The sequence below is a fragment of the Dermacentor variabilis genome, chromosome 6 (assembly GCF_050947875.1).
Source record: "Dermacentor variabilis isolate Ectoservices chromosome 6, ASM5094787v1, whole genome shotgun sequence".
NCBI classification, from domain to species: Eukaryota; Metazoa; Arthropoda; class Arachnida; order Ixodida; family Ixodidae; genus Dermacentor; species Dermacentor variabilis.
The window spans coordinates 117014600-117042027 of record NC_134573.1 but is presented as its reverse complement, the minus strand read 5'-3'; the positions used below and the strand labels follow the sequence as shown (position 1 = coordinate 117042027).

The 27428-nt window shown below is 44.5% G+C and overlaps 1 protein-coding gene across 2 annotated transcripts in view; it reads right to left on the bottom strand.

The window, feature by feature from the left end:
- Positions 1-9814: 9814 nt before the first annotated feature.
- The window catches only part of LOC142585090 (ubiquitin carboxyl-terminal hydrolase 15-like), a 67846-nt gene continuing 50232 nt past the window's right edge, over positions 9815-27428 (bottom strand). For both annotated transcript variants that reach the window (XM_075695598.1, XM_075695597.1), the window contains exons 19-21: positions 25075-25178; positions 18805-18893; positions 9815-11655 (exon numbers count right to left, since the gene is read on the bottom strand). In XM_075695598.1, the coding sequence (XP_075551713.1) occupies positions 11512-11655; positions 18805-18893; positions 25075-25178 (337 nt within the window). In that variant the 3' untranslated portion in view covers positions 9815-11511. The remainder of the gene's footprint in view (positions 11656-18804; positions 18894-25074; positions 25179-27428) is intronic.

Below are 27428 nucleotides of genomic sequence, written 5' to 3'. Positions count from 1 at the left end.
AAGAACAACTCGAAAAGCATTTTTGCATTGTTCTCAAGTTATTTGAGAGCATATTGTAGAAAGTGCAAGAATGAACTCGGAATGTCTGCCTTGTTTATCTCTCTCTGAAGCGTCAGTGATATGCGACGTGACCTCACCAAATTGAACTCTGTGGAATGTTTAGCTCTGTTAAGGAATGTTCAGGCAGAGCAGTTGCCAGGATGGCTTTGCAATGTTAGTTCCACTGGTATAGCTTCCTCCTCCAGCTGGGCTTTCTTTGCTGCACTGTGACAATAGGATTTGGCTTCAACTGTCTGCTTTTCAGACACTCTTTTAGTTTCTCCTCTGAGGTCTCCTTATGCTCACTAAACTCTTAGAGTTGGAAGGGCACCCAAACCTGTAGCACCTCCTCAAAGCTGTTGTGGTCTTTGTTGAACAACAGTGTGGCGATGGAAGTGGCCAACTCCACAACACTGTGAATTAAATCTTGTTCTTGGGGCCCAGCAACCAAATCTTGCTGTTGAAAGACTTGGCCACATTTTAAAGTTTTGCCACAAACACAGCAAGATGGCAGCAATTCGTCTGTCAGCCTGTTGTATGCAGGAAGCATGGCTTTCATTTGAGTACTACTGGTGAAAATAAGAGAATAAGCTGGTGCCACCTCAGCCATGGTTAGTGCTCACTTGTGCTTACATGAGGAGGGCTCATCATGTGGACGAAGCAAAACTTGTGCTTGTGAGCCTCATCAGTCAAGCATGAATGGAGAAAGCTGACACAGCTACCATGCCTCCACATTAGGATAAGTTTTTGCACTCTTCTGGTTGTGTTCCAGATTCAGGCACATCAATTATTCATCTTGCATTTTATTCGAGTTCCAATATCTTTAGATATGATGACAACAACACAAGAGCAGCCTTGTAGTTGCAAAGAAGTGCAAACTTTAGCCTACCTTTTGATATGATGACAACCACACAGGAGCAGCTTTGTAGTTGCAAAGAAACGCAAACTTTAGCCTACGGATTTGCTCAGAACTAAAAAGCAACATTAAATCAGTTTTTAATGGTAACCTTTCAAAACAATTTCTTTCCATTCATTTGGTTGATTATTACTGCAGACAATGAAGGCCCCAATTTCCTTTACTGAATTTCACATTGACACCTCAGTGCTTGTATGTCATCAAAGATCATACAATCACAAATTTAAGAGTACAGTCAAGCTTTGTATAGCAGCCTCATATGACACGCAAATATTTTTGTTAATCCAATGCTCATTTAAGCATATATTCATTACATGCCAATATTATTTTTATTTTATATTTTTATATTCTTGTTCACTATATTCAGGTTTGATGGCAACTTTGCATTTTGGATGTTTTGACCAAGGAAACATTCTTCAAACGTTCTAGGTCAAACCTTCAGTTCCTTTAAAATTCCATGTAGTCCTTTACAAATAACCAGCGAACTAAACCGTATACAATCCACAAAAATCTGTAACATCACGGCCAAACTGGTGCAAAAAGCACCACCCATCTTCCATTCCTAGAAGATGGAATAACAATCGATCTAATCAAAGATGGAAGAGACATAACGCCAGAAAAATTGACGGCTCTCTATACTAGGTGTTTGTTGACTGCAGGGGTCTCAGAAAACTGGAAGAATGCAAACGTTACACTAATCCCCAAAAAGGGCGACATTAAAGAACTGAAAAATTATAGGCCCATTAGCTTACTCCCAGTATTATATAAAATATTTACCAAAATAATCTCCAGTAGAATAAGGGCAACATTGGACTTTAGTCTACCAAGGAAACAGGCTGGCTTTAGGAAGGGATACTCTACAATGGATTGCATCCATGTCATTAATCAGGTTATCGTGAAATCCGCAGAGTACAATAAGCCTCTCTCTCTATATGGCTTTCATAGATTACGAAAAACCATTTGATTCAGTAGAGATACCAGCAGTCATAGAGGCATTGCCTAATCGAGATGTACAGACCGCTTATGCAAATACCCTAGAAAATATCTACAGATTCCACAGCCACCTTAAATCTACACAAGAAAAGTAGGAAGATACCTATAAAGAAAGGGGTCAGACAAGGAGACACAATCTTTCCAATGCTATTCGCTGTGTGCTTGGAAGAAGTATTCAAGCTATTAAACTGGGAAGGTTTAGGAGTAAGGATCGATGGCGAATACCTCAGCAACCTTTGGTTTTCCGATGACATTGTTCATCAACACTGCAGACGAGTTACAACAAATGATTGAGGACCTTAACAGGGAGAGTGTAAGAGTGGCGTTGAAGATTAATATGCAGAAGACAAAGATAATGATGAATAACCGAACAAGGGAATGAGAGTTCAGGATCACAAGTCAGCCTATAGAGTCTGTGAAGGAGTACATTTACCTAGTTCAACTACAGGGAATCCTGACCACGAGAAGGAAATGCACAGAAGAATAAAAATAGGTTGGATCGTATACGGCAGACATCGTGAGCTCCTGACCGGAAGCTTACCGTTATCATTGAAAAGGAACGTATACAATCAGTGCAATTTACCAGTGCTGACATATGTGGCAGAGACTTGGAGACTGGCAAAGAAGCTTGAGAACAAGTTGAGGACCACACAAAGAGTGATGTAAAGAAGAATGCTAAGCATAACTTTAAGAGACAGAAAGGGAGAGGCTTGGATCAGAGAGCAAGCGGGTATAAACAACATTCTAATTGACATTAAGAGAAAAAAAGGGCGCTGGGCAAGTCATGTAATGCGCCGGTTAGATAATCGTTGGACCATTAGGGTGACAGAATGGGTACCAAGAGAAGGAAAGCGCAGTAGAGGATGGCAGAAGACTAGGTGGTGAGACGAAATTAGGAAATTTGCGGGTGCTAGTTGGAATCGGTTGGCGCAGGACAGGGGTATTGGAGATCGCAGGAGAGGCCTTCGTCCTGCAGTGGACATAAAATTAGGCTGATGATTATTAGTAAAGTTTATTCTCTCTTTTTCAATGTTATATACAGCATCCAAACATACACAGCCACATCAGGAGGGAGGCTAAAGGCTGTATATGCCTGATGAGGCCTATCCTCCTTGTGGTGACAAACAGTGCGTTTGAGACGACAACAAGCTTTCTTCTAAAGTAACGTTAAAATCGCACAAAAAAAGGAACATCCACAATTCTGTACAGTATATAAATGTTTCGACATAGTAATTTTTGAAATTACAGCTGTGAAAGGAAACAAGAAAGAGAGCACACAAAAACCAATAAATAAGTAAAGCACCGTTATCTAGCAATGTTCTAAATAATCTGCCACATTAGGACTACAGTAGGTCTAAATAGTGTGTTATGACCTAAGTAACAGATCCATAACTCTTTTTTTGTAAGGTATTTCACTTGGGAACTCGTGTATTAGCGTTTCGATATCTTTGTTGTCATTCAAGAAAGTTATAATGGTATGTTCAAAGGTCTGAAGCCCATAGTTAGTTCTAACCTCAGGAGCTTTGCGAGAGACATATCGGAGCTCATAAACAGCATCAGGCTGTGCAACTGAACAAAAGCTAAGGTTAGGTTTGTTGTGGATCAAGCAATGAGCCTCTATTGCCTGTCGAAGTGTTATTAACTTATATATGTTAAGAAGGCCCAGTGGTTGCCAGTATTCTCGTGTACTCGAAGTGTAAGGAACATTAAGGATTGCTCTAATTGCTTTCTTTTTTAAAGATAAATACGGAGTTTAGGTTTGTAGACTTTGTTCTACCCCATACAAATAAGCAGTAATGGAGAAGTGACTGGATAAGGGTAAAATATAGTTGTTTTTTGAGCCAGGTTGGTAGAAGCCTTAATTTATGCATTAGTCCGACTGAGCACGATATCTTGGAACGCAAGTAATTAATATGCTCAGTCCAGATTAACTGCTCACTGAAGACCACACCAAGAAAACGTGTAGACCTCACACGTTCAATGTTTTCTCCCCTGAAACTGAGGACAGGCTCGAAGGTAAGAATTTTATTTTTAGTTTTAAACACTATAAATTAAGTTTTTTTTCACATTTAGCTGAAGCTCATTGGCATGCATCCATAATGATAGTTCAGACAAATATTTGTTTGCATTTGCTATAGTGTTCAAGAAGTCATTACTGGAGAAAAATATGTTAGTGTCATCTGCATACAAAACTATATCAGCTGAACAAGGTACATTGATAACATCATTAATGTAAAGTAGGAAATTGAGGGCCCTAAAATGGAGCCCTGTGGAACACCTGTACATATTGTGCCAAAAGCAGATGGAACACCATTTACAACTGTGCACTGTATTCTCGACAATAAATAGCTGTTAATAAGTTCCAGAGAAGTACCTCTTATTCCATAAAACGGTAATTTACATAATAATATTTCATGTTTAATAGAATTGAAAGCTTTTTTGAAGTCTAAGAATAACCCAAGTGTAATAAACTTACTTTCAATATTACTAATAATTTTGTCTTTTATTTTGATAAGTGCCATTTCAGTGCATTTTCCTTTCTGGAAACCATACTGATCAATTATTATTGCTGATGTTTTAGTGAGATAAGACGTTAATCGGCTCTTGATAACATTTTCTGTAATTTTGGAAAAAACAGGTAAAACGGAGATCATGCGGTAATTATTAAGATCATCGTGACTCCCGCCTTTGTGAATGACACACACCCTTGCCGTTTTCAACTGCTGCGGAAATATCCCTTTTTCTAACATTAGGTTACATATGTGCACCAGGACGAGTGCAACTACATTAGTTATAGTTTTCACTGCTTCCGCTTTAATATTGTCAGTTCCAGTAGAATAATTATTCTGTAGTAGTGACACATACTTCTGTAACTCATACGGCGTCACTGGCTCTAGATAGAGTGAACTTGTCGAACAATTAAGCAGATAGTGAGTAGGGTCTGGACCGGCAGAGGTGACATTGTTATTAGCACATACAGTGAGAAAGTAATCCTTAAATTTATTTGACAGAGAGGCACTGCTATAAAACGTTCCATTGATCTTGATCTCATTTGGTATTGATGGATTGGCTTTCGAACGAAGTTTATTGAAAACTTTCCATATTTGCTCCAGGGTATGTTTCTCAAAGAACATCTTGCTATAATATTCTTGCTTAGCTTTCTTCAAATCAGAACTCAGTTTATTTCTCATTATTTTGAAAGTATGAAGTAAGTTTAAATCTCCACTTTGTAAAAACTTTGCGAAAAGTTTGTTTTTGTGAACAATTCTTTTGTATAGTTCCATATTTATCCAGGGCTTTCTCAACCTTTTGTGTTTAGTACGCTGAGTCAGTGGAAAAGCAATTTCGTATATCGCTAAAATGCTTTTCAGGAATATATCATAACAAAGGCTGGGGTTTGTTTCGTTATACACTTCTATGATGATGATAACACTCAATCGTGCTTTCGGCTTTGTGGGCATGCTCTATTATTCTAGATTTAAAAATAAAGGAACAAAGCTTTGCGCTAGAACATCGATAGTATCATATTATGCAAGTTTCACTCACTTTTGGCGACCTGCTGTCCGACTTGTTTGAAGAGATGTTTGGAAGTAACTTGCAATCATGATATTGTAGTCATCATGTGATGCATATTCTTATTTGATCACACTCCGGAACTGACGAGGCAGACAGCCCAAAGCAGGGCTGCTTCCCGTAGAAGCCTTTGTGAAAATTACAGCATCTGTTGTTCGCAGTAAAATAAAGGTCAGTAGCTCTGAGAAATTTGAAAGCGTCGTGTGCCCTGACACCCGTCTACTCTGAAAAATTGCCGAGACGTTTAGTTTGGATGGATTCTCCACAGGAAGCAGCACATGTTACCACGTGTTATGTAAACCTCAGCTAGGCAACTGACCACGACTGTCTAGTGTTGAGCAATCAGGCAGTGACGAGACGCCCTCCTTACGTCCATAATTATCCGCCAACTTCGTTCTTGATGCCTTTTATGCGCGTCCCCCATTCCTTGTATCGCTCACTCCACTCCCCTACTTAACATTCCATTATTCACTTTCAGACTCAACATTCACCGTTTTGTTGAACGGCGTGTGGCCGCTAACACTCCCATATTTCTGTTTCTGTGTGGACTTCGCGGCCATTCTCCTACCTGTTTTGTTGTGCCGGTTTCTTAGCTTCCTTGGCCCAGCACCCCCGTCCATGATATATTTTGCCATGCGCAAATCAGCGTTCTTTTAAAGCAAAGCTTTTTCTTTTCTCGATAGCTTGCCGGCCTTGGGGTTGGTTCAGAGCATGTATATACGTGGAAGGAGCTTGCAAGAGAGGAAAGACGCGAGAAACTTATTTGGACCTTTGCAAACGTCAAATATGCATACTGCCCTCTGGAGCTCCCTGGGCGGCAATCGCCACATTAGCCTCTTGACAGCTGTAATTACATGTGTGACCCCCTGAAAATTGCAGTGCTTACCTTTCTACTACAGTAAACTCTCAGTTGTACGAACGTCCGTTTATAGAATATTTCAGAATAACAAACTTTTTAATTAATCCCCGGCAGTTTTCTTATAGATTTTATACAAAAATGTTTCATTTAAACACATTTCGGAACAGTCAATATTTCAGTTTAACAAACTCGTTCAGAGGACCAAGGCTTGCACTGCACTGCAGGCGCAACCGATGCCCGCCCTCACCAAACCGCCGCTCCAGCAGCAATGGAACGTCGCTGGCGCTACAGCGCCCCTGGGGCAAAGCGGCGGAGTGGAAAACGAACGGCAATGAGGCATGGCCTCCAAGATCACCTGCACAAAACGAGCAAGCATGTAATCTCGGAGGCCATGAACAAAGTAACATCCCTGGCGCTTACAACGCCGCCAGGGCAACGCGGTGATCTGCCACACCATAAACCATGTGGTGTGTGTTTTTTTCCGACCGCCTAGTCGTGGCATGGTCGTCATCTCTTTCTTTCCAGTCTCGTCGGTTCCGCATGTGCACACAAACGACCCACGTGGTGCGTTTTTCATTGATATGTACAAATTCCATTTCACACATTTCTAACACTATGGATGCCATGTCTCTTGCTCCATGAATTGCACTTCAAACTTTTGACTCTGTATGCCATGTCTTCTGTTGGTCTAGTGAATATTCAGTTTAGTGAACTATTTCCTTCGGTTCCTTGAAGTTCACTCAAGTGAGAGTTCACTGTATACCCAAGTCCAGATGGAAGCTAGATAGAATGGTAGAGAGGAGCGAGGAGAGGAGGCAGAGAATGGGCAGAACTAATGCAGTTGCAAAACGAGTGATTAACAGCCTCGCCTCTCTTCGCTCGCAGTTCCCATACAAGGGAGGTGGGGGAGGAGGGGATGGGGAAAAGACGACATGAGAAGGCAAGGAAATGCTACTACTATAGACACGACAGCGGCTGTGGGCAAACTGGATAAACCTAAGCTCTAGGCACGGTGACATCACAACCCCCTCCTCCCCGTGCGGACTTTTCCTTTCATCCATATCACTTTTTCGGAGCCCACCTCCTTAAACTTTGTTCTGTGAGGAAGGGGTGGGGGGGTCTCATCAGAAAATTTCGGGGGGAGAGGGGGGTTCGACCCCCTCCAAACCCAACGTAGGCCATGCCAATGTAGGCCACGGATGAAACCTTGCACAGCCACCTTTCTGAGGCGATAGCTACACTAATCAAGCTACTAACAGGAGGATGTCAGTCAGCAGTGCAAGTGAAATATTTAATACATGCCATTACGTTGGAAAAAGTAAGATAACATTGAAAGGTGGCGAAGCAAGCGTGGCAGCTTCGAAACCTAGTAGATCTATGAAAAGGAATGCTAGCTTTGACCATGCTGCACCATCCATGGAATTTGGTGCTGGGTGCCACGGGTTAAGGTGCTTTCTTAACTGCTTTATGACGATAGTTGCCATAGCAGCACATTGTAGCCAAGCATATGTACGGTGCATTCAGTAGGTAACAAATGCAACGAGAGGGTACACGGAAGAACTGTTTACATGAAGGTCTCCTGGAATTTAAAATGCTCTAGTTGCTTGCATGATGACTCCATAGGCAGGAAAATATATTAATGTTGCCTGAAACATTTTTAAGGCTTCAATATACATGGTACTTTCTATGGCCAAGTACTTTCTATGGCAAGTGTGGAAGTAGTGTACCTACTTTTGACGTCACATGTCAAACAATTAGGGGCCCCTCTTGCTACGGTTGAGCAAGATATGCAAAAGCATGGGTGGCATGTGTTTCACCGATGTTTGACCTGATCATTGTACATGTCTTCTCAATGTGGTTCAGCCCTAAGCACCATTAGGGGAACCAGCGCAGGCCAGGAGGCACTGCGGCAGTTTGAGTGTGCAATTACTACAGCGAAGCTGTTAAGAGTTAGTTCTCCCAGCATCATGCCCATGTGTAGACAAAACTCGCCATGCATGGGCTGATCCTGAAGATATTGCAATGCCAGGCCAACCCAAGGCGGAGGTGAAGAAGGCGTTAAGCATGCCCCATACATGGGCCGGACCCGAAGGTAGTGCAATGCCGGGCTGAGCCGCGGCCGAGGTGAAGCAGGCGTTAAGCGCTCCCCATACGTGTGCTGACCCCAAAGATAGTGCAATGCCGGGCCAACCCGCGGTGGAGGTGCAGTTCACCATTAAGGGGCCCACATACACAGCTTCGCTGGTCATCATCCTTCACAGAGCAGGAGGGCACTGAATTTTTAAAATATGCCGGCACTGCCCGGTCGGGAGGCCACGAAAATGGCACGAGATGTAGAAATGATAACAGTCATGTACATGTATCAATGTCTGCTTTAGTCCAACCCATCCAGCCAAGCTCCGTTTGCGACCTTGTGCTCCTACATTCTAGAACGCTGGTGCCCAGTCAGATCAGAAGCCAGACGTGCACTTCAAGATGAGCAGTGAATTTGCTGATGCAAAACCACAGCATGTACTACTGATAATGGTTTCCTCCACTCACTAGGCTGGGTTACAGTGCTGCTGTTGGCATGCAAAGCTTTAGTGCTGGTTGCCCATCGAGCGACCACCAATTGTGGGTGCCACAGGAGCCTCAGTATGCACAGACCTGTATTTGCTGTTCTCTACACCCACCAAGACTCCGAGTCTGTTCTTCAGCTATACGATTTTCAAAGAGCTAACACTCGACCACTCTGAGCGCTTATGAATGTGCAGCATGTCAATTAGGCAGCTCAGCACTACAACAGCTTCTGTTAGCTTCTTCCACAGACATAACCTTCATAAACCTTGGCTATGTGTTATGTCTCATTTTCTCTACTCAATGCCACATTAGGCCCACACTCTTCAACCCCATCACAGTCGTATCACACTTCCTTATACCACCTCGCTGCATAATATACTCTACTGTGCAGCCTCCACAATGCAATGCCTGTTCAGCAGCAGCCTCGCCCCCCAGCATGCAAACCTTCTCAACACCACTTGCTCGCTGCTCTCTCCAACAATGTTATGCATGCTCCTACCACCTTCCAAAGCGATGTATCTTTTTTTTTCCCCTAGAGTGAAGCATAAACTAGGAGGTATAAATTGCTAGCAGCCAACTGCTACTTGAAAGACGACAGTGTTTGCAATATCCTCACTGAACGCGAAGAATATTGAATAAAAACTTTTTTTTTTTTAAGCAGACTTGCAATTTTAGCAGTTGACAGTGCCACCCAAGGACACATGACTTAGCTGTTGCCACTGGACTATTTTTCTTTTAACATTCCGAGTTTTCCATGCACACTGCAAGTGCCACTAACTAGCACCATGCAGAGTGCCAAGTGTTTTGCCAATTCCAGGTTAAAAAAATAAAACCTACACTAAATGTTGCATTAAGCAAGAAAAGGCAGCCAACCCTCGTGCCTGCAAGGTTCTTTATTATTTTTTCATGTAAAAATGACAGCATCACATTCTCTCGACCAGCATTCGAATATCTAGCTCCGTTGTCGAAATTCACGGCCAGAACTCGCAGACACTCTAGTAACATGCTGCCACTTGCAGCAACAGTCTTTGGGAATAAGAAGGAAAACAAAGAAAAGAAAAATTTAGGAAGAAAAGGAGGGGGGGGGGAGGTACTCATTGAAATTTATACAACTCAACAAGAAAACATGTACAAAGGACGCAAAAGCCTGCAAGCCATCACACAGGTTGTTCAGCGATTGATCAAAATGACTAAAAATAAATTACACCATTCGTCAAAGCAAAAATAACCCTAAAAAATCACTCTCAACGCAACGGTTGGTATAGACATACAGTGGCACTGAGATGCTGATGTTGTAAGCTGCTTCGCTCACAATATGCCATAGCAACCAGTTTATCAACTCGTGCGAGATCATCTCCCTTTTAAAAAGCAGCCTTCTCATGCACACTGCGCTCGCACCCACAACCAAGGGTGTTAATACAAGTATGCTGGGAAAAAGAAGACAACCGAAGAAAGCTCACGAACAGTGCCTGCAAGCTGTCTCTGCAAGACACCCTTCCGATCGCACGACTTCTATCATTTTGATGAACTTCCGAAGCCTCCAAATCTGAACAATACAGTTTGCATTGCCTTGGGTTCTGGATGCCACCATCCGCTTAGCTCACATGCACACTTCCTGATCTGCCCTTGCACTCTCTTGCTGCAACGGCTGAAATTCGCACGAACACTTCAGTCACGAAGTGTGGCAAACGTCTGACACAACTGGAAACCACAAATCACTCAGGTAGTCACACTTGTGCAAAAAAATAGCTCTGTACGAGTCATCAGATAGATGACTTCTTTCGCCTTCTTTTCAATTTGCTAGCTTCTGCAGATTGGCAAGTGCAAATTTGTCATGGAGCTTCAGCCAACTACCAAAAATTTTCCATGCAAACTAAGAAAAGAAAAAATTAACTCCTGTGAAACTGTTGTAATGCAAAGCATGGAAAAGCAGCAAGGATTTTCCTAATGTATCTGGACTGGAAATTTCTCGGTGGCTCGAAAGCATAACTGACTATGTATAACCTAGTATGTGGAACTGATTAAGAGCTAGTCTACACTGACCTCCGCTTCGTAACAGCAGCCTCAAAGTCTCATCACAGAAGTGGTATACTTGGAAGATATTTTAAAAAAAGTATGAGGAGTGCACACTGCTTTTTAGCTCCATTCAGGGGAGCTACAAAACAAAGAAAAAATAAAACCACACAAACAACAACTGGGAGGTGAGGAATGCAGCAGCAAGTTAAGAGACGACAAAGCTAAAGGAGGCCCAGTAGTGAACCTTTGCCACATTGGCATCACGAACCCTCTTCTCCACTTTTCAGTCGGGACGGCTTGCCGGCACACAGCTTCACGCTTCCCAGGGCCAAGAACTTGCACCAAGCGAGCAGTAAGGCCGTCGCGTGCGTTGACCCAAGTTCCACATTTTGTCGCCCCCGCCCCTCTCGGATGCCCTGATGTGCCCAGCGGCAGAAGCAGCGAGCGGCAACAGTCTGCCATCTGTGGCGCACCACATGGTCTCTCTCACAAGGCGAGCGCCAACACCACCAGCCACCTTTCGAGGCACCGCTGTCACTCGTGTCTCGGCAGCGCCCTAACTGAGGTCCATCCGTTCTTCGTCAACCGTTGTGGAGCAGCTCTGCCTGCTTGTTGCCGCTGCTGTGGTGCTCTGCTTCTTGGGGGATGTCCGATCTCCAGAGTCACGCCGGGCATAGAACAGCACGTAGGCTGCCTTGGACTGCATAGAAAAATGGAAAATGTGGGCTAGATGCATGGAGCAATACAAACATTGTTGAGAGCATGGAGGAAGATTATACCTAGGCAGGAGGCAAGCATAACATAATAAAGCTTAACCCAGAAAATGCTAGCCTAACATGCGGTCAGCATCTCTTCATTATTTTCAATTAATACACGATTGTGTCATGTGTTAAGTTTTAATCTTCCACTGCCGCACCATGCTCAACAGGTTACTACAAGAGATAGCTGGTGCCACTGCCACACTTACACATTGCAATGAAAACGAAAAATGTATGCACTGAAACTACCAAAGTTGCACAAGCATATTGGGAGAAAATGCACACAGAGCGGTTGGCAAACCTCCTGAACACATTGATTAAAGCCTACTGGGAATCAAGTGCACTGGACTAAGTCCTCAGAGGGCAGGATGCACGTCCGGCTGAATTTTTGAGGGAGACAAAAGAGACGGGGGTGGCTTCATGGAGAGGTGGCTTGTGAAGGCTGGCTGCATCATGTAATGCTCCCTCCTAGTTTATTTCCTTTATCCATTGTTGAAAGGACACCCTCAGTTGTTTTGCCCGAACCTGGTGTGGTGCTGTGAGACACGTGCTGCATGAAGCGAGCTGAAATGTTTGTGCATTTGTCAGTCATTCTTGTAATTTTCGTTTTGCGTTACTGGATGCTTCCTAAGTAGGACGCTGGTGCGAGTGACAAACGCGAGTCTTATATGTGATGACAGGCTTTCATGCAGCTACGCCGACAAAACGAATCCCATTGCAATGGGCTGCTGAATGAATACATCACACCGGAACGCAATTTCCACAATGCCTACAATTGTATTCGTGTTTAGTCAGGCCGAACCTGAATCGAAACATGCTTCGGAAGTAGAAATGCACGATCTCGAGAACTCGCCAGCCGCCCACATTATGTTTGAGACAGGGTCGCTTCCGCAGAGTGAAGGCTAGCTATGGCGTATCAGCCAAGTTCACGTATTTGTTACTGTTAGACCTGCACTAAATGTGCGCATTAAGATAAAAACTGCTCTTATAGTTCAGTTTTGACTATAGTGCCTCTTTAAAGGGGCCCTGAACCACTTTTTATTGAAGTGGAGAAATGCACCTGAAGTTAAGATAGGCTATTTCAAAAATACTTTGGCATAAAAAGTACTTCAATGTGTTCAGCAAAAGTGGACTTACTGGCAATTAAAGGTTGCATATGACCTAATTCTCATTGCTTCTGCTATTTCTTCAATGCCTTGTATTGTGAAGGCTACGGCGGAGGGGGGGCCTGCCCACAACATTCTGCCTACTGAATGTCACTGAGGCGCGCAGTTCAAATTTGATTTTGGATGTTCATGTAGACATCACTGTACTTCCGATTTTGGCGCCTACCACGTGCCAAACGGTCAAAGGCAGTTGTCCTCAACAAGCCGCAGTGCGCTCAGCCAGCGGACTCGTCACGGCAGCCATGGTATCTACGCTACGTAGCAGACCCCAGACACATGCAACTGTAGTGTGTATGCGCAGCGTTTGCATTGTGCACAACCGGGTTTGAGTGTGTGCTCGCGCTTATATGCACCAGCCTGGCCATGCTAAGTGGTATGGACTGGCTTTGTCTTGCGCCAGCTTGACCGACGGATAGTAGCCACATCCAACTTTCGCATTTTTGAAGCGCTATCATTAGCTCAATGCGAAGCGATGCCTGCCAAGGCGTCTAGTCGTCTAACGCACACTGGCAAGCGTGCGTGTGGTCTGACCTTAAGTTTCAAGAGTTTCGAAGCTAACTGTGTGTTCAAAGCCAGGTGAATTTGCGAGACCTGATGGCTATGACACCGATAAGCAAGGTGGTTAAAGATTAATTCCTATACGGCCGGCCACGGCCAAGCGTGAGCAGATGATAGTCAGGTTCTTCCGGAAGTACATAATTATCAAAATTCGAAAGCACATTTTCGCTTATTTCAGCCTTTCTATTAATAAGCGTCAATGAAGATACACAGTAACAGCAGGAAGAAGCACACCAATCCAAACACCTCTCTTGAGTGATGTCAGCTAATGGCCAACAACAGCTGCGTATGGGAATCTGCTATATTACAAAATAAAGCATCCAGAAAAGAGTGAGGAGCGGGCTTCTGTTAAAAAGAGAGTGTTCGAGAAAAAGGTGACTGCACTCTGCCTGCGAGCTCCATGCGCCATGCAAGATTGCAAAACTTGGCTGAGATGTTCACAGCAGCATATGCTATATGTGAACTGCTTTTTTTTTTTTTCACCGAGCCTGAGGGCTAGTTCAGGACCCCTTTAAAAGAAGCGACAGTGCACATAGAGTGCTTATATATACACAACACTAGAACGCCACATTTGTTTACATCAGCAGATATATGGTACAACGCTTGCTGTTTGCTTCAAGTACAGTGAAAACCGCAGACCACTGACATCAAATAATGAAAAAAATGTTGCAAAACATGCAAGCGGCGCATGTTAGAAGCGTCACATCACACTGTGATGAGCAGATATGAGTGACTCGGGCACTTCGAAAACAGCGACTATAGGTGGCTGTAATATATGATGAGCAGATATGAGTGACCCGGGCACTTCGAAAACAGCGACTATAAGGTGGCTGTACTGTATGATGTCCCAGCTAACGTTTGCCAAACTCTTCAACGAAAAAGAGAAGTTTAAAAACACGGTGCAAGGTACTATTTTAAAACCTCCGGTGTTCCCTCATTCATTCACTTGTTCACTTTCTTTGGCTTTTATGTATTTGTACTAGACCTATGTAGCCCCAAGAGCAGTAGCTCGCACACCGCTTCCAGGTTACGCTCATGTTTTATCAAAGAGATGCTACAGGCAGGCACTCATACTAAATCTCCATGCTTCTCTGTCTCCAATATTGCAGTCTACTCCGACGTATATCGCAGAACCAGGTTTAAATATATAGGGTGTCCCAGCTAACACTAGCCAAGCTGTTCAAAGAAGCAAAAAAGAGAACACACACACACACACACACACACACACACACACACACACACACACACACACACACACACACACAAAAATCTCAGTGCAAGATATGAATTATAAGACCTACATTATTATTTTTTTTGTTAGTGTTGTTGAACAGCTTGGCTAACGCTACAGCTCGGCCACACAGTATAGTATGGGGAAGGTGGCTACTGCTGATTTTGATAGCTCGTTCTGATTTTTAGGTCTCTTCAGGTATAAAGTGCGTGTTTTCTATAGCATGTTCTATAGCGTTCAGTTAGCGAAAGAAAACAATGCGCGCATAAGCGCTCATTTAGAGAGTGTGCTGCTTTCAAGCAAAAACGCCGATGCCTGCCGTACTTGCATGGTAACTAAGCGAGGTTGTTTGTGCTGCAGTATCGGGAGGGCCATCACTTGTTGCCTGTTTGAAATAAGAGGCGAACCGTGCTTCTTGGTTAACTAATAAGCTAGTCAGTCAGCATAACAATATACACACAGATCTACCAGTCCATGTAGTTGCATTTTTTTTTATGGAAGTGCCGGCAAGTGCAACTGGCAGCCTTCGATCGACACCATCTCAAACTTGATGTGAACAGCTGGCAAGGGCTGTATATTGTGCATTTCAACTTGAGAAGTACATTTCGACTCACTTTGTGCAACAATAAATATACAACTCGAACCTCGTTATAACGAAGTTGAAGGGGGAGCTAAAATTACTATGCTATATCCATTACTTCGTTGCATAGATCATCGCCATTTACTGCAACATATGCCCAATGGGGTGTGCAATTGTAAACAGAAATAAGAAAACGGCCTTGCGGCCTACGCATCCATTACACAGTCACAAATGCAATTCAATCTGATTAAGACAACAAAAGAATCGTCGATGTACGACACGTGACTTGGCACCTGGTGCGACAGACTTTAGATGGCTGCCTTCTGTTCCATTGTTATAGTCATTCATGACTGCTTTCCACTTGGCTCATTGCAATCAAGACGCACGTGGCACACAACACAGCGCTTCACTGTGTGATCAAGGACGTTAGCCACTGCACCGGCTTGGCTGGGCTGGGTTTTGGCCTCCGAGACTGCACTGATGCCAATGCCATCTCAGAATATTGCTCGACGACATATTCAACGCGGGTACGCGGTAGTTTTTAACTGCCATGGAGAACGAGTACCGAACGCTGTGGAAAGGAATGTGCTCGGCAAGCAACAGTCAGGTGTTTTTTTGGTTTCAGAAACGAATCTAGTTCGTTGTATATCCACTGGTAGGAGAATTTCACTTTGTTAAAACAAGGCTTTAAAAGAATGGATATCTATGGGGATTTCAGGCAGAATTTTTTACTTCATTATACCCATTATTTCATTACATCCCATTTTGCTATAATGAAGTTCGAGTGTATATGCAAGCGCAGTTGCTGAGACATTTGCATTGTCTGTGCAATGTTCTCTCAGTGTGGGCGATCTGCAGGGCGATCTGCAGACAGGTTTTGCTGGCGTCATCAGCACGAAAGCCATCAGCATGGAAACCGGTCAGGACGACTCAGTGTCATTGGTCGCATTGTTGTCATACTAGTAAGACACCGTATGTCTCTAATTGACACAGCCTGCTAACTAATCGGCCGAATGTTGCCGTCTGCGTCAGATCGACTTCTTGTCAGCATCGATATCATGTCAGCCTACAGTGATGTACCACATGTTAACGGAATATAGATGTGAACAGGTGAAATTTCTACAAAAACGCAGTGCAAATACAGTGTTGACAGAACACGTTCACGTCAGCATCAACTTCAACTATGCTGCAGCCTACTCGCACTATCCATACAAGCGCGTCGTCCGTTCTGCAAACCCCTAGACAGGTTTAGTTTAGCGTACATTATAACGGGTTGTTACTGCACGCTATTTCTCAGATTTAGCGTTAGCGTCTTTGCATGGTTTGCGTAGCTTGCGTGAAACATGCCGGTGGTCCCAGCTGCCCGCTTCGAATTGAATTTAGTGTTGCCTGTGTAAAATTCACTTGGTTCATAGCAAATGACTGTATAAAGGGCTTTTGCTTAGTCTCGGGCCACTTCGACGATGGGGTATTATGGATAACCTTGTGGAGCTTGAGATCGCTTCTCATTTCGAATGAGTTGAAGCCTAACATTGAAAGGAACACTCGAAATGTCAGCTCCACCTATCACTGCAGTCGGGAGATAGCCCCAATGACAGCATATGGCCTCTGAGATCCGAACATCTCGCGGGGCAACTAAAACTAACAAACATTCACTGTTAGCGTACACTATACTATAGCGTATAGTGTACACTATAGTTGCGTACGCTATGCTATAACTGTCTACTGATGCTGTACAAAACAATTCCAGCGCTCGCCGCTATGGTTTAGCACATGCCCACTCAGAGTATGCAAAGGCGGATTTCATCTGTGCCATATGTGCTACATTAGACTAGTTACATAATCACACTGTACACCAATTACTGCAACATGTTCTGTAATTAAGCCCTTCCATAGGGCTAAATAGGACCTGGATAAAGGCACTAAATTTAGCCGTGCATGCATGACAAAATCAGGGATTTTTTTTCTGTTAGATTACTGATGCTACTTACCAAAACATGTTCCTAAAATTGTGCATATCGTCCCAAGTAACATGCTGCAGTAAGTACTTACATGCCAGTGTGCATAGTTACTTACATCCTGAAAGTGAAGTGAAGCTAGTTGCAATTACAGTTTCAAGATATTGTACAATGCATTACGTGCAGAGCAAATTCACTAGCTTAACTGTGTGCAATAAAAAAAAATCCTGAAGAATCCTGCTAGTGTACTACATTCACACTAACCATTGAGAAAAACTGAACATTGTTGCGTACTAAAACAAGTACTTTCATAGATGAAAGGAACATAAATTGAAAGTTTGAAGTGCAACAACTTTTAGATGCAATAACTGAAGAGCATGATTTTGCGTCCCTACTTATGTGGTTGCCAAGGATGGAATAGGCCACAAACTGCATATAAAAGACAAAATTGCACCGACATCACACAGCTGTGGAAGCAATGACAATACATTCTAGTTTGCCCTATCTTGCATTTCGTTTATCTAAAGCAGTACAGTTTGCATCAGAAGTTTACAGCCTGCAAGATCTGAGAAAACGCTGAATTTCCTCGCAGAGGGCTTCTCAAAATGTCTGGCCTTGGGGAATCCCACCACCTTTCCCAGAGTCATGAAACCCCTCCCCTCTGCTTTTTTCCATAGATGCGTTTGTACACAGACTCACTATAAAACCTTATTATAGCATACAGAGAATGGAAACAGGGGGCCTCACTGATACTCAGTATGGTCAGAGTTAATCTGCTGACATCTTGCAAAAACAAAAGTGGGAGGGGAGAGCCTCCCCAAGAAACTTTTGTGAGTCAAACACTTTCTTTGCATGAAGATGCCTTTATAGAATGCGGTGCATGCTGCATTGTGGTGTGTAGAGCGGTAAAAAAAAATTCACTTATATATGCATTATTGTGGGCTTCTCATCAAGAGCAATGGCATTCAAGATGAAAGATAACACGCCGAACCATGACTGACGGAAGCCAAACATGTGCGCAACAGTGCTGATATGTTGATTAGTGTCGATTACACGCTGGCAGATCTAGAGCAAGTTTGTTTCTGTTCTTAAGCTTGTGTGTGGACAAAAAGTTCCAGAATGCATGTGGTAACATGCCTATCCGAAATTATCTGCCTGCTTCTTGATGGCTAATCAGTCAAGTCTTTGCACATTCTTCTATGCAGTCCATGCATGCCATTTTTGTTGCCGTTCCCTCTTTCTGCGTCTTGTTATCATTGAGATTAGTCCTGTCGACTTGAATGAACCTTGTTCCTGTGCGTCAAAGTTCAAGATTGCGTGCCGTCAAGGCACCGACCAAATTGAAAAGGCAACGCAAGACGACTAGTCGTCTTGTGCTGCCTTACCAATTTGCCCAAATGTCAATTCTTTTACACACACCTTGATCAGGTCTTTCACTGAATATACCAATTTGTGAATTGAATTATTTGAAAATTCAAGCATTTGCACACCCCTAATAAATAAATCTCTAATTTTATGCAGCTGACAGATAGCCAAGCAAAATTCCAGCACTTTTCCTCCACACACACCACCAGGCACGCCATTTAGACAACACTTACCACAACATTGTCCTCTGTGGCTGAGGAAATGCTCGAGTCGTCGAAGTGGTACCACTTCTGCGTTTCCTTGTTCTTGGCGTAAGCCGTGTCTGCAACAAGGAAAAAAGAGAAAGAAAGAAAGAAAGGAAAAGTGTTGCCACGGTTACCTGCACCTACCTTGGCACTCCATTTGAAGTGGAACTTATACCGTAAAAACCCGCGTATAATACGAGGTTTCTTTCCTGTTATTAGCGTCCCAAATTTTCACCTCGTACTATATGCGGATCCGAACAAAAAATTCAGTCAGGAATTTGGGCTAGAAGTTTTGGTTTCGTTATTGCTGCGTAACTATGGCTTGGCTTCCTTATTGCTGCGTGGCTAAGGCTTGGCTTCGTTATTGCTGTGTGGCTAGGGCTTGGGTTCATTATTGCTGTGCTACTACAGCATCGTTTCTTTATTGTTGAGTGCGCACCTTGGCAGCACATGTGCAAACCACGCTTCGCGAAGTGCACCTTTCTTATTTCACATGGAAGGACCAAGATGTCTGGACCACGAAAACAGTACTCGGCTGCTTTCAAGAGAAAGGTTATTTTAGCCGCACAGGACATCGTCAACAGTGCGGCCGGGAGGCAGTTTGGTGTCAACGAGGGAAACATTCGCAGATGGCGTCGACAGAAGGAAGCCCTTTTCGCATGCAGCAAAACACGAAGCTTTCACGGCCCAAAGAGTGGGACATTCCCGGAAATCGAACTCACCCTGACGGAGTTCGTATGTCAACAGCGAGCCATGCATTTAGCTGTGAGCGTGGAGCTTATGCAGGCAAAAGCTAAGGAGCTTGCAAGAGAAAAAGGGCTACCGAGCTCCGGCTTCAAAGCGAGCAAGCACTGAATTTATCGCTACATGTGCCGTGCTGGATTTTCCTTACGTCAACGAACTTCAATTTCGCAAAAGCTGCCAGAATCGTTCGAAGAGCTGCTTGTGGCTTTTCAGCGCCCCATTATTTCGCTGCACAAGTCCAAGAACTACCAGCTACACTCTTAGACGAAGGTACACCCTTTGGGTGTATATCTGCCACACAACAATAATAGTCATCTGCCTTGCTTGCATTTCCTTTCTTAAAAACGCTGCGCCCGCTACTTTCCTGTCGGGAATGCTGTCATGCTGATAACGCGCATGCCGTCCATTACTGGCAAGTACCAGAAAGGAAATGCGGACACAGATGACCTTTATTGTTGTATGGCAAGATACAACCCAAAGGGTGTAATTTTGTTTTAGAGTGTAGGGCAAATCGGCAATGCTGACCAAATGCCGGCTTATCTGGACATGCCACCACCCCTCACCATGCACGAAAAGGACTCTAAACAAGTTTATGTTGTCGTGCACGGCAGACAGAAGCAAGCTCCCGCCCTATGTCGTCTTCAAGCGCAAGACAGTGCCTAAAAAATGTGGTCGTGAGATGCCACGAGAAAGGGTGGATGAACAAAAACCTTGTGCTCGACTGGATAAAGTCCGCCTGGTGTAGGCGGCCCAGCGCACTGTTGTCGTTCCCGTCCATCCTTGTAGTGGACGCATTTTGTTGCCATTTGGCTGACTCAGTAAAGAGGCTGTTGCGTGAATCTGGCACTGAACTTGTCGTTATCCCGGGTGGGATAACGTCTCAGCTGCAGCCTTTAGATGTTTACGTGAGCAAGCCGTTAAAGGACGCGGTCAAGCGGTGTTACACAGGTTGGCTGCGCTCAGGTGAGCCTGCAGTGACGCTGACCGGGTGGCTGAAGAGGGCTTCGCCAGCCATGCTATGCAAGTGGATTGTGGATGCATGGGCCAACATACCAGAGCACCTTGTGCGTCGCGCAATCAAGACGTGCGGCATCTTGAACACGCTCGATGGCACAGAGGATGAGAACCTCTGGGAAGATATTTCCAACAAGGAACTATCCGAAGAGAGTACAGCTGAGGAAGACAGCGACCGAAGTGCGGAGTGCAATTTAAATAAATGCTTTCCTCGAGTTTTTCTAACTCGAATTATGCGTGGATAATACTTTTTTTCCCATTTCGTGTCCCCAAAATTTCACCTCGTACTATATGCAGTTTCGTATTAATGTGGCTTTTTAGGGTAGCGTCTGGACCTGGACACATTATATATCACACTGTGGAAACAGAACAACAAAATAAAGCAAATACATTGAAACCTCGTTACTATGAACACCACATTAACAAACTCTTTAGATTAACAAACTTTTCAGAAATCCCCCAGTTGACTTCATAGGGTTTCCAATATAAAAATACTTCAGTACTATGAACTTCGGAACAGCGAACTTTTCAGAATAACAATCGTTATTCAGTTTCCGTGTCATGTTAACAAAGCCTCAGTACTATCAACCAATATTTTGAAATCTGAGGATTCTTAGATTTCCCTGTATCCTTCATGGCAGCCGAAACTGTAGGCTAGCAGATGACAAGCTGCAGAAAGCGAATGCCACAGCACGTGGGTTCTGAAAACCTGAAACAGCGCTCAATAAAAAAAAAAAAAAAAAAAAACGCAGGAGAGAATTTTTTAAAAATCTATTGCGGAGGAGACGACACAACAGGTTTTGTAAGCGCGTGCGCCGCCCAGGCAAGTCTCGCCTAGCAAAGAAGGCGTCTCTTCCTTCTTTCGCCCTTTTTTCTGCAGCCGTACTAGCTGCGTGCACAGAGAAATTAACCTCCATACTCGCGGGGATGCCACACAGTCGCACTTTGCACTTTCCGGACGATGTTGTTTACGCACGCTTGCGTTTTGGAATAGCTCAGTTGACCGCCTCTAGTGAGACAGTTGTGGTGTCCCCGGCAAGTAAATGAAAAACAAGAAACACTGCACTTTGGAGGTTACCTGAAGCTTCCTTTTATTCAGTAGTTTCCTCAGCGTCAGCGTCTGCTTTATGCGCATCACTCTTATTATACGGTGCTTTGGTGGTGGGTGGCAGCGTAATCTATGGAAAATAGCAACAGCGCGAGAGCCTGTTGCCAACAACAATGATTTCGTGGATAGCTCAAACGATGACAACTTATGAACTGATGGATTGATGGGCAAATCAGTTCATTTTGGTGCTTTCACTATAACGACCTTTCAGAATATCGAGCGATTTTCGGCGGTCTCAGCGGATTTGATATGTTGAGATTTGACTGTACAGGGAGCCTAGCATGGATTTGCACAGATCAGTAAAGTGCAGGGATGGAAGCAGTCAAGGAAGTTTTGAAGCATCCCTGGGAGCAGCAAATTTGGCACATTGGAGCATGGATTGTCTGTTTTGGCGCAGTTTGGTAAAGGTCAATATGAGTGAAATACCGGCATATGAAGAAAAGGTGTTCCTTATTTGACTTTGCAGAGCACTATTAGATTATGGCAAATCAGTTCGGCAAGATGAGGAAAATTCATCACTGAAGAACTGTCATCCACCCGACTGTAACATGAAGCTATGCAGTAAACCCGCACAGATTTTTCAGAAACCACCACTAAATTACACACCGAATGTGCTAATTGTGGCCAAGAAAAAAACGAGGGCTTTCCGTGAACAGAGCCCACTCTATGTTGATAGGCTTATGTTGAGGCTAGTCTTTCTTTTTCCATTGTGAAAATGCAGCTATTTTAATGAACTAACATTTATTGCCTTAATTATTTAATAAGATGCCCATGCAAAAGGTTGTGGAATACATCGAGAAATGACCGATGACAGCATATATGGCGACCCAGGTCAAGTGTGGTCCTTTTTTTCTTACAAAAGAAAATTAGTACAATGCCTGCGAAATTTCCTTTAAAAATCCATGTGACAACATGTCCCCATACCAGTTAATATAAATGGCCTCATACGTAAACCGTGTCATCAGTGCACTGTGTATACAGTCAACATTGTTACAACGAACCCGCCTACAGCAGACTTTCGCATGTAACGGACCATATTGCAGCCTTAGTTTGTCCTAACTATTTTATTAACGCAACGAAGTTCGATTTTAACGGACTGCACTACAATGAACTATCCGCTACAGCAGAGGAAATTAGTGGCAATTTGTCAAAATTGGACATGTAAAACGGACTTTTGCCATGTCGTCACGGGCTGGCAACTAACTTGCGAAGGTCAGCCGACGATCGCGGCTCAATATCTTGCACGCGAGACACGGGGGGAGGCGAAGGAATGACGGGGGTTCTACTGCGGTTGCTGCTGTTAACAGCGCGGCCGCCTCATCTTGAAAGTGATCTGCGATATGGACAAAGTGCACACCAGCACGAACACCGCATCTTGAAAGCAATCTGCGATGCAGACAAAGTGAGCGCTCGCCGCATCTTGAAAGTGATTTGCGATGTGGACAAAGTGCATGCGAGCACCGGCACCGCATCTTGAAGGTGATCTGCAATGTGGACAAAGTGCGTACCAGCATGAATGCCGCATCTTGAAAGTGACCTGCGATGTGGACAAAGTGCGCGCCCTCCACATCTTGAAAGCGATCTGCGATGTGGGCAAAGTGCGCGCCCACCACACCTTGAAAGCGATTTGCGATGGGGACAAAGTGCACGCGAGCTCCGGCATCGCATCTTGAAGGCGATCTGCGATGCTGACAAAGTGCGCGCGAGCGCGGACACCACATCTTCAAAGCGATCTGCGATGTGGTCGCCGCATCTTGAAAGCAATCTGCAGTGTGGACAAAGTGCGCGCCCACCACGCATAATGAAAGCGATTTGCAATCGGGACAAAGTGCACACCAGTGCCGGCGCCGCATCTTGAAAGCGATCTGCGATGTGGACAAAGTGCATGCCCGCGCCACATCTTGAAAGCGATTTGCGATCGGGACAAAGTGCGCGCCAGCGTCGCAACTTTAAAGCAATCTGCGATGTGGACAAAGTGCCCACCAGAGCGGGCACCGCATATTGAAAGTGGTCTGCGATGTAGACAAAGTGCACACATGCTAAATTTGGAAACTTCATTCGAAGTTAGTGTTTTAGCGCAGGTTGCCGCAGCTCGATGGTCTGGCACAAGGTGGCGCAATCGGCGCAGCACTTCCCTGAAAGCGTTTTCCGAGAACTTATCAGAAATAGAACAAGAGCGGCGGCAGCAGCAAGTGAATTTCCCTTATTTCTGCCTCTTGCTTCAATGCAAACTAAGTAGCTAGAACAGCACACACACAGTCCTCGGTGTGCCTAGACTCTGTACCTACCGCAGATTGGTTTCAAGATAGGGGCCGCATGACTGCAACTGCCGCCAGAGTAGACTCAGCCTTTGTCGCAATGCAGTGTGGTGAATCATACCAAGAATGGAAAGGGGTCCCTGTCACAGGACACAGTATTCGTTTTTTAATTACACATACAGGTGCACCCGCCATCTCCTGTCGCAGTCCAAGCACCAATAGACCTAATAAAAGTACTGGCAGGCTTTCAAAGTTATTTCGGACATACCGGTGGCGCTTTGAGCTAAAGGCTCGAATTGACACAAGGAAGCACGGAGCACTAAAAGGCATGCATTCATTTTCTTTTTTGGCTACCTGATTTTTCTGACTTTCGCAGCCCTTAGGGAGCCCAAGAAATCAGACGTTGGCTGTATTTGTACCGAATACAATTTGTGAATTTTGATATTTGCACACCCTTAAAAAATACCAGTGTTCCCTTTAGTATCCCTTTAATTGTTTTTTTTTTTAATTATGGGTTTTACGTGCCAAAACCACTTTCTGATTATGAGGCACGCCGTTGTGGAGGACTCCGGAAATTTCGACCACCTGGGGTTCTTTAACGTGCACCTAAATCTAAGCACACGGGTGTTTTCGCATTTCGCCCCCATCGAAATGCGGCCGCCATGGCCGGGATTCGATCCCGCGACCTCGTGCTCAGCAGCCCAACACCATAGCCACTGAGCAACCACGGCGGGTTATCCCTTTAATTTTGCTAGTGGAGCTGCACTTACTTGACATTGCCACTTCTGGGCCGGCTGATCAACTAGGCCAACTCAGGTTCGACTAAAGACTAGGACTGAGTAAGCTAGGTTGCCCAATTGAAAAGGACGATGCACAAAGAAAGCGGAGAGTATGCCTCAATGAAGTCTGCCTCAGTGTAGACTCAGCAAGGAAATGCCAGCACTATGGAACGTGCCTGATGTTGACGAAATGCTTTAAATATCAAATCAGCTGGAAGTGCACTGCACATCTGGTCGCTATCCCCATGTCCTCATTAAGTTGAACACTTGCTTCATTCTGCTAGTTGTGTTTTAATAATGCTCATAATGAGTGCCTAAAAAAACCTTCACAAACAATTACACTGGCCATACTCACAGTGACCACCTCCCATGCCACCGTAGTGGTTGGCAACTGCGATGAGGTCGTACACAGCTCGCTCGTGCTTCCGGTTGATTATGTAGTCGTCCATGCACAGATCACTGGAAGAAAAAAGGAGTAGGAAATGGCTCCATGCTCCAAACTGCTTCGTGAGCAACCGAGATGCATGCAGGCTGCTCTACACTGCCCGACCAACAAAGTTTGCAGTTGCAATGCATTCAGACTACATCTTAGCACAAGTGCAAAGGCAGAAGCGATGAAGGAAAGACAGCAAAGACGTTTGTTTTCTTCCAACTTCCACAGGCGCTTTCTGAATGCCAGCGTGCTACATGACAGTCACCACAAGATGCAAGTGCTTAACTTAAAAGAGCAAACAACCATTATATGAAACAAAAGGTCCATTGTTGGCCATTTCTCAAAGCATTTTAGAATCATCTTCTTAACACAGTAAAACCTCGTTAATTTGACCATCGTTAATTTGGAAAATCAGACAATACGGATTTGTCCTCTGGTCCCGGCAGGCGTATGCAACATTTAGTGGCACCAAATTCTCTTTAATTCGGACGTATTTGGCCGTACACCGATTCACTCGGTCAAACCTTGGAGTGCAGCGAGTGGCACACATGCGAGACGTAGAAGAGCAAGAGCCGCACTAGCGTTCAACTGAAATGAAGCACCAGAGTCCGCCTTGGCATTCATCAGTGGAAAATGACAGGAACGCCAGAATGCTTCATGTTTATTTGTCTTTATAGCCCTTATTCTTGCGTTTGCTGCTCCACATGACACTGCATTTGGCGCGTGCCTTTAGAACTGCGAAGTCACCATCCGCGATCGCATCGTTAGTTACCATGGTTCCACCCGCAGAATTGCGCTAACAGTAGTTTCGTTTTGACTTGGTGTGTGCACTGGCTGCATGCCTTTTAGAACCGTGTAGTCACCATCCATGATCATGCCAATCATGACCGTGGCTTCGTCCACTGCAGTTATGGCAAGTACAGTAGTTTTGTTTCAACTGAGAGCGCATTGGGCATGTGCCTTCAGAGCTGAATCGTCAGCATTCGTGATCACGGTGCTGATAGCGGCCATGGTTTCGTCCATAGCGGAAGCGGCAAACAGTATTTTCGTTTTGACGGTGCGCCTTCAGGATAGCGACCACAGTTTCATTCGCAGCGATTGCCGCGAGCAATAGTTCCGTTTTCACTCGGTGCAATGCAAAGACAATACCGCAGCCCCCATGCTGGCATCTAATCCGCCAACTATATCACGATGGAGAGACAATTTGTTGCCAACCAGCTAAGCGGCAACAGAATCATTGGGATGTGCATGCACTAACGAAAAGCGCATCCGGGACGAAGGCGTGGGTTTTGCAGCAAAACTGCAATGCGAAAAAGCCACGAGGCCTTTGCCGCTGCTTCCGCTAATCAGTCGCAAAATGACAAGAACTGCAGCTTCCGAACTGTCTTTGTGTAGAAACAGGATTTGCCGATTCATTCGGTAAATGAAATAGTGTTAAGGTTTATGCATTTGTTTATTGTTCTCTTGGTACCCTTGATAATTCAACATTCAGTTAATGTGAACATTTTTTTCAGTCCCGTGATATCCGAATTAACAAGGTTTTTACTGTGTAAATCATTTGAGTCTAGTTTCCTAAAAAATTACGATGTGACAGTTGGTCATCATGCAATATATGCTGTCATGCTTTTTGCATTAGCCCATAGCGTTGTGTGTTCAAGCAACAAGTTAGAATGTTTCTCCCTTCATTGTTCTGGCACTATCTTGGCATCTTATGTGATAATGTTTCTGCTTGCAACTCCTGCCAGTACAGTCGAATCTCCTTAATTCAAGCATGCTTAATTCGAACTTGACGCTGTGGTCCTGTCAAAGTTATGTGTATTCCAATAGGCAAAAACGCCTGGTAATTCAAACGCGCAAGCATTTGTGACAGTTAATTCGAACATACCACACTCTGAGAACGTTCTCAGCAGTGCACCAATTCACACGGCGGCGCCTCCAATTAGCACAGAGGAAAAGCTTAGGAGAGACCCCTCAACACCATGCCTGAAGGAGGGAAAAACTCAAATGGCAAGGTCGCTGTTTCTGTGTCACGCCGTAATGCGCCAGCCACACCGGCGGTAAAATGCGCGCCATAGCAGGGACTGGTCCTGGGCAGATTTTTCTCTGCTCGCTGCGGTGGCAAGCGAGCCACGAGCGAAGGTGACCAATAAGAGTGGCCCCTACAGTGACGTATGCTTGAGAAACTGGTGCCACGCAGACCCGCTTGTTTTGCACTATCATCTGCTCGCGTCAGCTCTTGCTCGCGCTTGTTTTGGTTGGCTTGGTTTGGTCTCGTT